Genomic DNA, 13,143 nt, shown 5'->3' on the forward strand with positions numbered 1-13,143 from the left:
TCAATTGGATTGATTGGATTGGGCGTTTTTTTTTAAATGAAGAAGTGCTTCTTATTTGCAACCACTAAACAATGCAATTCTTCCACTGTTGTCTCGCCACCTGGAAAGAAAGCCAACTATTTCTTCTTTATCATCTTCAGTTCTTTCGCTCATCACTTTTTCCTTATGCAACGTGGTCAAATGAAAGACCATTTGTTCACAATGAGACTTCTTCCTCCCCTTTGCCATTCATCTTCCTCTGAAGAGTTCATCTGGCTCATTTCATTTCATTTGCGACAAACATCTTCTTCTTCCACATTTCTGTCCAATTTGGGATATTGAGGCACTTCATCAAGCAAAACAGTTTGCCCATGATCAGACAACACACAACCATCTTCAATGATGTTTCTTGTTTCTTCGAAGAAACAGGTTCATTTCTTTCATCTGAGCATCCTCAAAGAAAGAAAGTTCAAAATCAACAGAACCAAGCCATAGATGAGTCATGATCAATCAACAATCGAACCATATTTTTTACAGAATGGAATAAAACTCTGTCTCAGGAGCACACAAAATGGATGAGTTGTTGGATGTTGAATGTGCGATTGCTCATTGAGAAGAGGAAAGATGAATTTGATGATGAGATGAACAATGCTGAATGTTTGCATTGAAGAAAAGAGGAGAATGAGATGTTGAATGAATGGAGATGGTTGTTTGGGATGGAACAAAGAGAAAGGGAGAATCTGAGATGAAGGCAGAAACGAGCTGAGAAAGAAGGAAGAAAAATAAGAGAATGTTATGAATGAAGAAATTGATTCGAAAAAAATGTCATATTTGCACTTCATTCAGACAGATTGACACAGGCTTCAACATCAACATTTGCTTCCTCTTCTTTTGCATCACTGTCTTCATCAAACAAAGCATAAGAATTTCAATCAAAACATCTTCTTCCTCTGAAATTTAGGGGAGCAGTGTTGTTCTTTCCAAAATCTTTAAATGGAATTATATCCTTCTGTTTAAAAGGAAACATTGAAGAAGAAAAAAAAAAGACAAAGAAAATCCTTTTCTGTTTCTTCTCCTTCATTCAGAACTGTTCATTGAAAACAGATGAAATTCATATTTCTTTTCTCCTTCTTCATGAACAACAATTGCTTTGAAAAGTTTTTCTCCTTCTTTTTCTTCTTCTCCAACTTATTTGGATGATCAAACGAGGAAGGCAACAGAATCCCAAAAACAATTTGGTTAACAGGTTTCAAGAAACGCAAGTGAAGAAAGAGAAAGTGATGAGGAAGATTGTCTGGAAAGGAGAGGAAGAAAAAGAAAGAAGTTGATGATGAGGAGAAATTCTTCAAACAATCATCATCAATTCAAACAGAATTCTAAAAACACTTCAAAAAAGACTTCTTTCTTTTGCTTCACCCAAAGCATGTTCAACTTTCTTTCAATCACCACTGAAGAAGCTGTTGTTGTTCATTGTGTCTTTTCAGCATGTTCAGCAACCACAAAGGAGGATGATGATTTGACAAGAGATGTTCTTTGCAGAGAAGCCAATGCAGAAGATGAAACATTCTGAGAGTGTTAGATGAGAAATGAGTGAAAAGACAGATGTTTCTTCTTTCACTGAGGGTGCTGTTCGCTGAGGAAAAAGAAAAAAAAGGCAGGGCTAAAGAGAGATTCAAAAAGGGTTGTCCATTCATTCTCATCAGCCACTGAAGTCCAATAACAAATTTTTGGTTTGCTCCAAAGAAGAGAAAAGTATGTATAATGAATCTGAATTTCCTTCCGCTCTCTTCATTCTTTTGGCTGAGCAGCAGAATTCTCTGATTCATTTTTTCTGGGTTTTTGATGAACAACCAAAGATGTTGTTGAATTGTTGTGCTTCCTGAATGCTTCTCATTGCACAGCTGCCTTCACGACATTTCTCATCTGATCTCCATTCAATCCAAGTCATATGGATTTCTTATTTCCCAAAGCATGTGATGAAAACAAATGAAAAATGTCTTTTACATTCATTGTTGCTTTCCCACTAATCATTTGTCCCGCCATCCTTGATGTTGGAGATGACCTTCAAGAATTTTTATTATTTGTTCATTTCACTGCAAAACAATTTAGCCATGTTCTTCTGCTGTTTGACTGATTTTCGAATTTAATCGACAATTCCTTTTTGATTTTTGTCTTTTTTATTCCTTTCAATTATCCAATGAATCATCTTGAATGAAAACTGAAAAGTGAAAAACAAGAAAATAATCAAATAAAATTCATTGAGCATGCAAACATCTGTTTTCATTATTATCAATCTGAACATTGTTTGAAAACGGTAGAAAAAGAATTTTCTTGAATGAAATTTGGTTGATTTATTTCTTTTTCTTTTCTGAAAATTTCAATTTCTGTGTAATTAGCATAACCAATTTCAAATCAATAAAAAACAAGCTCACTTTGCAAAATGTGAAAGATAATCGAAATCAATTTTATCATCTTGAATTTCTATTGGTTAGATCAAAAAGAAACAAAAGATTTTTGTTTCTTGCTTCATACAGCCAATCCTTGCGACTTCTTTGCACTCCGTTTTGCCCTTCTTTTTATAAAGCAAAAATTTAATAGTTTGTATTGAAATCCTTAAAATTTTGTAAGATTATCAACAATGTCTGTATTTATCTTTTATTTTGTTATATTCAAGGCTTTTCCGCTATTTTTGAATATTTTTAATAACAAATAGAATGAGTTTGTCAGATGATGATATTTCTGAAGATGAAACTCTGACTACGGCCAGAACCGAGCAGTTTTCAAGTTTGTTCTTTTATTTGGATTGAACCATTCTGAACAATATTTTTGTTTTTTGAATGCCTTTTGAAGAATTGTTTTGTGAACTGGAAGATTGCAGAGAAGATGAACAAATGCAGAAAATCAAGGAAATGAATGGATTAATTGATGAAATGGATGAAGAAGAATTTGAATCGATTTTCACAATAGAACTGTTCGATACAATCTACAGAATGATTGAAGAAAAGACATTGTCATGGAGAAACGCAACCTTGTTGTTGAAACATGTTGGATGTTGCAAAGTACTGAAAAAGATTGAATTATTTTCTTTTGATGATTCATTATTGAGCGAAAGGATGAAAGAGATGATAATTGATGAAAATGAGAAGAAGAAAGAAGAAAAGAATGAAAAGCATTTGATTGACCTCTGTGAATGCTATTTGTTGTTGAACAGATGGCCTTCATCTGAAATGGATTCAATCTATGTACCTTGCCTTCTGAAAGTTGCATTGAAGAAAGACGAGACCGAAGAAGCTCAGAAGGAAGTTGAAATGGCGTTGCTGGCTTTGAGCAATATTGGAAATTGGGTTTGAGAACATTTTTCCATTTTGATATTTTTGCATATTTTCCTCATTTTTTTTCAAAAGGAAATTGAACAAGAACTGTATTTGAACGAGATAACAGAAATCATCAGATATCATCAGGAGCATCACAACCTCACTCGACTTGCCTATCAGTCTGCTTGGCAGTTTTTGATAAAAAGATTTTATTGGGACAAAAGCCTGGAAGAAGTAATTGTGAATGAACTTCATTTTTCGAAAGAGGCAGCAAGAGAACTGGAAGATCTGTCAAAGAGTGTGGATTGGAAGAGAAAAGAAGAGGAAAAAGGAGAAAGGGAAGCGAAGAATGTGCTTGTTATCGAGAGATGGTTCGATGTGATTTATGAGTTCTTATATTCAAACACATTGTGGAACGAAGAACTTGCTGGACTTATCAATTGCATTGTTCAAGTGTTACGAGCATCAAGGGGCAATCACAAAGATATTCGCAATGGATGTCTCGATTCACTTCGATGTGCATCAGAAAAGCGAGATATGGAAATTGATGATATGCTGAAAAGCGGAGCTGTTGATGCTGTTTTGGAGGAAATGAATCAATCAACTTTGGGAGATGATATTTTGTGGAATTGCTTGATTTTCTTTTTGAATATTTCAGAAAGATTGAATGAAAAGAAGGATGATGAAAAGGAAGCATCGAAAAGAAAGTTGATCAAAAGAAAGATGTTTGAAAAGATGGAAGAAGAAGGATTTGAAGACAGCGTCTTCAGATTGTGCCATTGCAAGCTAATGGGAAAAGATTATTATTCTTTGATGTTCAGACCTTTTAATTTTCTCTTTTTTTTCTAATTTGAATTGTTTTCAATTTTTTTCAAAAAAAAAATCAATTTTTTAACTTGCAATTTTAAATTTTTGATTTTATTTTATTTTTTGAAGAAGAAGAAGAATATTCATAAGAATTTTTTTCTTTTTGTTTTCTGTGATGGAATGTCTTGAAAAAGGTTGTTTTGTCCAACGATTATGTTGTGTTTTGATTGTTTTGATTTTTGAAGTGACATGAGATTTGGAGTGGAGTGAATTGTTTGGGTGAGAAATGCCCCAATAAATCCCTTTGTTCTCTGTTATTCCTCGTTGAGAAAAGTCATTTTGTGTGACATTTCTCGAAATATCAAGTGCTTGCAGCAAAACAAAACATTTTGAAGATAACGCTGCTTTGTCCATGCGCATGCATTCACAAAAGCATTATGCACAACATAACAATCAAATATTCATCAATTTGTTTTTTTGATTTTTTTTTTTGTGAAAAGACACATAATTTAATATTTCTTTTCTTTTTTTTATTTTTTTTTTTGTTTGCATCATCAAGAGAAATGATTCGGCTTTTGCAGCAGGGAGACGGCCGGGGCAGGGCGCAGAAGGGGGCATCCTCGCTGAATGAATATCTGGGGGTGCTGATCGGGTTCAATGGGAAATATGAAGGGTGCGCGCGAAATGAGCGTTTGGTGATTGTAGTTGGAAAGAGCGGGGCCGGGAAGAGCACGCTGATAAATGCGGTGCTGGGGGCGAAGATGGAGGAGAATGGGGAGGGGAAGGTGGTGAAAGTTGGGGGAGCGGGGAGAGGGCCGAGGATCGGGGACGGGATTGTTTCAGAAACGCAGTTTGCAGAATGCTTCGAGCTGGACGGGGCGACTGTGCTGGACACGAAGGGGTTTGTGGGGTCGAACATCGATGCGGAGGGGGACATTGTGAGCGTGCTGGTGATGGAGGCGAACAGGAGAAAAGCGAAAAACGTGATGGTTGTTTATGTTTCGGAATATGAGAATTTGTGCAACGTGTCGAAAATGAGGGAAGACGCGGAGTTCATAAGCAAGATATGCGAGGACGGGGAGCTGCCGGTAGTGTTTGTTGCGAACAAGTGCAAGTTGAGATGGGCGATGAAAGAGAAAAGCAGCGGGCAGCTTGGAGATGTGCTGATCGAGAAGGTTCAAGCGCGCCTTCACGAGGATTTGGGAAAGCTGTACCGGGAGCAGATGAGGGAAATCCGGGGCAAGTTTTTTGGGGAAGAGAAAGGGGAAGGGGAAGGAAGTGGGGAAGGGGTGAGCGAAAAGGAGATGATGGCGGTGCTTGAGAAAAGCAGAGTGGAAGAAGAAGGATTGGTGAGGAAGGCAGACATTGAAAAATGCTTGAGGCAGGTGAAGACGCTGTGTGTGCTGAAAAGGGCGGCTGAAGGCGGAAGGCTGCTGTACTACGACCCAGTGGACTTTTACTCGGTGGAAAGGATCAAGTCGATGGTGCATGACGCGAACTATTTTGTTGGGGCCGAGCGTGTTTGGCTTGGGGGGAGCACGGCAGAGTCGGAGGAGTTTGTTGGCGGGGTGTCGGGAATAGCGGGTGCACTGAGGCTGCTTGTGGGAGCGATGAGAGGGAGGCGGGGGGTTCCGAGATGCTTGAAAGAGGTGGTGGGTGTGTGTGGGGACTTTGAGTGCAAGTGTTGCGGAGGGTATGGGGTGGTGAGCGAGAGCATGAGGGATGTGGAGGCCACGCTGAAGAAAATCCGGATTGGGAGGGAAGGGAGGGGCAGGGAGGGCGGAAGAGACGGGAAAGAGGAAAGGGAAGGGAAAGAGGAAGGGGAAGGGGAGATGGATGCGTACGAGCGATTGAAGGAGCAGTATGAAGCAGAGATTGGCCGGCTTGACTCGGAGGAGGTTGTGAAATACGAGACGATGAGCTTCCGGAAGCACAGCAACCGGCTGCAGAACCAGAAGCGGTTTGAGAAGCGGATCGAAGTGGCGAACACGACGTTCAAGTTTATTGCGGGGAACAGCTACACGTTTTCAGATGAAAAAGAGCAGAGGTCGGGGATAGAGGGAGGGGTGTTTCGGGCGGTGTACAAAGCGCCGAATCCGACGATGGTGGCGGGGAGTGTGGTGGCCGGGATGATGAAAGGGAAGTTCAAGCACCTGGTGAGAAGCGATGCGAGCGAGTGCAAAGGGACGGTGGAGCTGTATGCGCCGAGCCGGGACATCCCGGAAAACAAGGAGAAGATTGAGAAGCTGAAGGGGCGAGTGCAGAAGCTGAAGGAGAAAAGGGAGGAGTGGGAGGGGAATGCTGTGCACATGAGGGAGCTGAGGGAGAAATTCTATCGTTTGAAGGAGATAGTGGAGAAGAAGAGAGAGGAGGAGGAGAGATGGAGCAGCCGCCGGTCAGCACTGGCAGGGTGTGTGGAGTTCTGCGAGGAGTGCGACAAGCTGTGGGAGAGCTACAAGGACTTTGCATTGCAGCTGAACCAGTTTGTGAAGAATTATGTTCCTGAGAGGTATATTGCTGAGGCGAGAGGAGAAAGAGCAGCTGAATTAGATTGTTTTCGGTTGTCATCATCTGTTTCTGTTCCTTCCTCTTCCTCTTCCTCTTCTTCTTCTTCTTCCTCTTCTTCCTCTTCCTCTTCCTCTTCCTCTTCCTTTTCCTCTTCCTCTTCTTCATCAACTTTCACTTCTCCTTCTCCTTCTCTTGCATTTCAATCCGAAGAAATATTAAGAGATTATCATTCCACTTCAATATCTTCTCCTCTTCCTCTCCCTTCTTTCCCTTCTCTCCCTTCTCTTCCTTCTCTTCCTTCTCTTCCTTCTCTTCCTCCTCTTCCTTCTCTTCCTTCTCTTCCTCCTCCTCCTTCCCCTTCTCGATATCTTCCTGTTAGCAGTGCTTCATCACCGTCGTCTTTTTCTTCTTCATTTCCTTCTTCTTCTCCTTCTCTTTCATCTTTTTCGCCTTCTTCCTCAAACACCTCTTCCTCTTCCTCTTCCTCTTCCACCTTTTCATCATCATCATTTTCTTCTTCTTCTTTTCCATCTCCTTTTTCACCTCCATTGTCTCCTCCATTGTCTCCTCCTCCATTGTCTCCTCCACTTTCTCCACCTCCTCTGTCTCTTTCCTCCCCTCTTCAGTTTTCTCTTCCTTCTTCTTTGTCTTCTTCTTCTTTTCCGTCTCCTCCATCTTCTCTATATCTATCCAACTGTTCTGACTCATCATCATCATCGTCTTTTTCTTCTTCTTCTTCTTCTTCTTCTTCTTCTTCTTCTTCTTCTGAGTGTTCATGTGAATGTTCTGCTGAGGCAGATTATAAAACATGTGAACAAATAGAACTGAATGAAACGAAAGAAAGAAAGAAAGAAAAAGACAATGAAGAAAAAGAAGAAAAAGAAGTTGAAAGCGAAAGAGCATCCTGTTTGTCGCAGAGTGTGGGAAAAGGAAAGGGAAAGGATGAGCGTTTCTCTGGTTCATCGGGAGGAGATGAAACTCTGATGAGGCTTGCGAGATTTTTTGTTGCGATGGAAGAGCTGGAAGAGATGGGGGAGATGGGGGAGTCGGCAGAGTTGCAGCAGGATGTTTGTCTGAAGAGGGATGGGCACCACGACCCAAATCTTGTTGGGGCAGCAGCTGAGACAATCAAGAGCCTTTGGAGCAGAATGGGTGAGTTTCGTTCGAGTTTAGAGGAATTCAAAAGGATAAATTTATAAACATTGATTGAAAGAAAGATGAAAGATCTCGTTGTGGTTGTATTTGACGTTTTATTTTATCTTTTTTTCTTGTTATAAATTTGAAAAGTGATTTTTCTTTTGCGCGGGTTTTATTTTGATTTATTTATTATGAGAAAAATGACCTTCCCTTATTCATTTTTTTCTTAAATATGGACTTATTTTCGAATTGCGGTAATATTCAATTTCATTTGATTTAATTTTAATTTTAATTTTTGTTTAATTTTAATTTTAATTTTAATTTTAATTTTTTGATTTGCTTTTCTTTGCTTTGCTTGCTGTTTGTATTGTTATTTTTCTTTTATATAATTTCCATTTACAACAAAACAGGGTCTTTTTATGAAATCTTGTAATTTGGATGAATGTTTGAAAAAAAAATAAATAAAACGAAAATTTGTAACAAGACAGCTAATTTTTGCATTTTCACAACAACGAATTCACGAAATGAAGTGCCACTTATCTTCAATATCTTCAAAGAATACAAAGAATACAAAGATCTGAATTCTGCTTTATTGAAATGTGTGAACCAAAAGCACAGTTTGAGGAAAGATATGGGTGATTATTTTTGCAATCATATATGTGTGTGTGTGTTTATGTATTGTTTGTTTGTATGTTTGTTTGTTTTGAACTTGGCTTGAAAATCGATTCAAAAAAAAAAAGTGCAACACACAACAAGTATTATGAAAAACTCATTTGAGATTAAAGAAAATCTTGGAACTGGAAAAAATGTTGTCTGTTTTATTGGATTTATCTCCTTGTTTTTCAAACAAAATGTCCTGTCGAAATGTTTTGATTGAAAGAATGTGACATGGAAAAAAAAACACCAGGTGATTTTTTGTTGTTGCTTATTCATCGAAAAGAAATTGCGATAATTTGTTTGGAGATATTCACCATTTATTATTTAAATTTGGTAAACTTATTATTCGAAATTGTTAAACTTGTTATTCAAAATTGGTCAACTAATTATTCGAAATTAATAAACTTAATATTCGAAATTGGTAAACTTCTTATTCAAAATTAATAAAATTCAGTATTTTTTATTAAAAATTTTTTTGATATAATATGATCACTGGCTGATTGTCAGAAAGTGATTAAAATGTTTTGTTTTTTCATTATTCTTAAAAAGAATGAAAATTGAACCCCAATTTTTATTATTTGTGAATAAATTTGAAATTTCTGATTTTTCAGAAAAAAATCATCATCCATGAAATCGGATAATTTTCAAACGAATAAACATCACATTGCTTGGCAAAACATCATTCAATCAATTTATTTTATTTGTGTTTAAATATGCAAAGAAGATCAATAAAAACAAATGAAGAATTCTTGTTAACAGTTTGTTAAATTGATATAAAAAAATATTTTGATTGAATGATGTTTTGCCAAGCAATGTGATGTTTATTCGTTTGAAAATTATCCGATTTCATGGATGATGATTTTTTTCTGAAAAATCAGAAATTTCAAATTTATTCACAAATAATAAAAATTGGGGTTCAATTTTCATTCTTTTTAAGAATAATGAAAAAACAAAACATTTTAATCACTTTCTGACAATCAGCCAGTGATCATATTATATCAAAAAAATTTTTAATAAAAAATACTGAATTTTATTAATTTTGAATAAGAAGTTTACCGATTTCGAATAATAAGTTTATTAATTTCGAATAATAAATGGTGTAGTGTGTGTAAATAAATGTGGACGTATTCAATGTTTGTGGACAGATCCATTATCTCAACAATTGTTTATGATTTCATTTTAGCAATAAACTGATTTTGTACGAAAATATTTGCTTTAAGAATTTTGTTCAACGTGGAACTTTCAAAGATTTTCCTCGATTTTTGAATATTTCTACAGGATATTTTGCATGAGAATGACCGAAAAATAATTTAATGATTGCAATTTAAGTTTGAAACAAATTATTGATATTTTCATAAAAGCGAATATTCTGCTTCATTTATAAAAGAAAAAATTTTTTGACAAAATTATTTCGAATTAATAAATGATTTTTCGAAACAAGCTTTGGAATACTATTTTGTTCTTTTAAAAGACATTGTTATGAAAGTTTGAAGGTTTTCATTGAATTTTTTTCAGATGAATGATAAAGGTCAAATTTTTAAAAATGTCTCCAAGGATCAAAATGTTTTCCGATTGGAGAAAGCAATGAAATACTCAGAGGACTTTATTAATCATAAATATTCAAATTTTCACTAATGAATTGGATTATCTATGAAAAACATCAGTATCAAAAAAAATGGTCCTTGTTATAAATTATGATTTTATTTTTTGATCAATTTGAAAATTGATTATCTGGTGAAATAAGATTTGTTGCATTTTATCATAAAAGCTTCTGATCTAGACATTTGAGGTACGAAGTGTTTCGCAAGTTTTAACGTAAAAAAAATTATTTAAATATGAAATAACTTATTCTTTCATTTTCACTGTCTTTCTTTGTTAGAGCAATAAAAATGAAAAACACTTATCATTGAGGTAAAAGAGAATTGAATAATCTTCAAAAAAAAGGAAAAACGAAATGGATACAACAGAAAGTTAGTCCTTTTCATTGTGCGAATGGATTGGTTGCACATCGCAACAAGGAGGTGCTCTTTATGTGCATGACAATGAAAAAACCATTCTTAATATTGAAAATTCGTCTTTTGCTAAATGTGATGCTTCTTCAACAAGATGTGGAAGAATATTTGTAATGAATATTGCTGAATGGATTTTGCTCCATGCTCCATTTACACAATGTTTTGAAGCAAAAGCAAGCTCAAATGGTTGCAGTGGTGGAGGAGTTCAATTTGAAATTATAAATTCACAGCCTATAGTCGATGATTGTTCATTTCAAAATTACTCATCCGGCAACCAAAAACTCAAAAGCAGAAGGAGTGTATTATTAACTCCTTTTTCTTCTATTGCCGAAGTGGTCTATCGACATATGGTGAAGGAGGAGCAGTTCTCCATTGGAATTCTGCAGACAAAGTTATTATTTCAAACTGCAAATTCAACAATTGCTATTCGATGTGTGGAGCGGGAGCTGTTGGCATTTAAATTAATAGTTTCAATTATGGAACATTGTTTTATTACTGCTTTTTCCACAATAACTCATGTGTGAAAGGTGGGCATGACATTCTTTTTCAAGACTCTTCGCTAAACTACATTCATCCAAGCTGCTATTTAAACAGACAAACAGAAATCAGAGTTCGCACAAACTCGGGTTCAATCATTGACAGAAGTGAATGGTTTCGAAACGATTTTGGAACTATGAGATTTATTTCTTCATCCATAGCCAACATTGACTTTAAAGGCACTTTTTCATGTGGGATCAATGAAAGCAATCCGTGAAATACTATCACCCATTGTTTGACAAAACTTATTCCTGACTATGTGACGGATGTAGAGATACTCGCAGGAACAATAACCGTGACAAAAAATGTGGACTGCAGTCCCAACACTTACACAATATACGGCCAAAGTGAAATGAGAACAGCAATCCAAACAAAATTTTTAAAAATCAGGATTTTCTCTTTTTTGGAATCGACAGGCACATTGACTGTTAGGGGATTTGTTCTTTTGCATGATTCGGTACATGAAAATAATCGAGCCTCAAGGCTGTTTGAGATTACAGGAGCAGGAGATCTGAGGATAAGCTCGCTGAACATATCACCTGGAAGCTGAGAACTCCACAATAATGTCAGTTTCCACAAAGTTGACTAATTTTTTTTTTATCAAGAATTATTAATGGAAAATGTTAACTGAGCAAGGATCACAAAAATATTTCATTATAAACATCTTCTTTTCAATTAAGGTTTCATTTGCGCGTTTTGAATTTGCCATTAACGGGATTTCGAGAATAATTAGGAATGTGCAAGATGATAATGAGAAAAGAAAGAGATAGACGCAAATGCATGGGAACAAGGTTAAGTGGATGAAGATTGAGTTTTTGTTCTTTGAGTATCTCCCTTCTCTAGCGCTCGCGCTTCTGTCCACGCTGCAAGCTCCGCCGACCGCTCGCACGAAACAAACCCCACTTCCACCGCGATGAGATGCTCTGCCAGCTGGAACAGAACACCGCACTTCCCCTCAAAGTCAAACGTGATGTTGTGCTCCCGGCAGTTCGAAAAGAACTGCCCGTGCGGCACACGCGACAGCTCCGGCTGGTAGAACGGCTGCACAATCACAAAGCTGCGTGTCGCTGCTGGAGAGTGACAGGCATACGCCTGTGTAGAGGCGTTGGCTGAGCCAAACGCCACCTGAGGAGACACTCTCTGCACACATGCCACCTGGCGCGGAGAGAATAATCTGTGCTCCGCTCGAAGAAGTCAGAGGATGAGCACAGGCAGAATGCACAGAATCAAATGAGAGAGCGCAGGTGCATACAAAGCATCAATGCTTGAACGGTATAGAAGAAGGTTGTTTCTAGATATATATCCATACATAAATGCAGAAAATGTGATATCCACCGGAACGCCGACGACGCTGCCAGCGGGCCCACCGAAAGATCCACTGCACACATCCGCCGCGACTCCCACTCGTCTACAAACACAAAATACGAAACACCAAACACCCCAGTCATCCCTTTCCCGTGGCACACTCGCCAGATCGCATACATCGCATCCCGCAGAGCGATAGACGGCACACTTTCCTGCGGCACAACCGCTCCAATCGTAACAAGCTCGTCCATCCTCTCTCTCTGCCTGTCCGAGCTCAAATGCAACGGCACTCTATCCGATGTCAAACACCCACCCCCACCTCCACCCCCTTCTCTTTCCCTTCTCTTCTCTCTCCTCCCAAACAGCCTCTCTTCAATAAACGTAATGCTCATCGTCCCGTCCGGCTGTATCATTCCTTCCACAACAGGCTTCCCCACAATCCCCTCCCGCTCTATGCACAGCTCCACCAGCACCTCATTCACCATCACCTCCTTCACCATCGCCATTATAAGATTGTACCTCCATCTCCCATTCGCTCATTCTCCTTCAACAATCGCATGCTTCAGATTCACAGGAACACTCAGCAGAAATTTTTCGTCTAGTGATTGGATATCATCATCATCATCATTTTCATCGGCTACATCATCATTACGCTTTCTTTTATATAACCTGAGCATTTTAAAAGATAAAGATAATTTTTAATCATATCTTCTTCTTCTTCTCTATCTTCTTCTCTGTCATCTTTATCTTCTTCCACTTCTTCTTCATCTTTATCATCTTCTACTACTACTGCTTCTTCTTCTTCTTCTTCAATCTCTTTCTTATTCGCATGAACTCCTTTTTTTCTTCATTGTTGTTCAAACTTCCTTCAAACATTTGCAACCGTC

The 13,143-nt window shown here is 37.7% G+C and overlaps 3 protein-coding genes across 3 annotated transcripts; 2 read left to right on the top strand and 1 right to left on the bottom strand.

The window, feature by feature from the left end:
- The first annotated feature begins 2,692 nt into the window (after positions 1 to 2,692).
- MONOS_13660 (uncharacterized protein) lies at positions 2,693 to 4,255 on the top strand. The gene is made up of 3 exons (XM_067866384.1): positions 2,693 to 2,763; positions 2,830 to 3,323; positions 3,384 to 4,255. The coding sequence occupies exons 1-3, from the start codon at positions 2,694 to 2,696 to the stop codon at positions 4,140 to 4,142; spliced, it is 1,323 nt and encodes a 440-aa protein (XP_067722692.1). The 5' UTR covers position 2,693; the 3' UTR covers positions 4,143 to 4,255.
- A 408-nt stretch (positions 4,256 to 4,663) lies between these two features.
- Positions 4,664 to 8,228, top strand: MONOS_15655 (uncharacterized protein; the record flags this gene model as incomplete). The annotated part of the gene is made up of 1 exon (XM_067868546.1): positions 4,664 to 8,228. The coding sequence occupies one exon, from the start codon at positions 4,664 to 4,666 to the stop codon at positions 7,805 to 7,807; it is 3,144 nt and encodes a 1,047-aa protein (XP_067722693.1). The 3' UTR covers positions 7,808 to 8,228.
- A 3,515-nt stretch (positions 8,229 to 11,743) lies between these two features.
- Positions 11,744 to 12,762, bottom strand: MONOS_16409 (uncharacterized protein; the record flags this gene model as incomplete). Its single annotated transcript, XM_067869312.1, has 2 exons — positions 11,744 to 12,135; positions 12,261 to 12,762. 2 exons carry the CDS (start codon positions 12,760 to 12,762, stop codon positions 11,744 to 11,746), a joined length of 894 nt encoding a protein of 297 aa, XP_067722694.1.
- Between the last annotated feature and the right edge of the window lie 381 nt (positions 12,763 to 13,143).

This window comes from Monocercomonoides exilis, assembly GCF_001643675.1.
Source record: "Monocercomonoides exilis strain PA203 chromosome Unknown scaffold40-978991, whole genome shotgun sequence".
Lineage (NCBI taxonomy): Eukaryota > Preaxostyla > Oxymonadida > Polymastigidae > Monocercomonoides > Monocercomonoides exilis.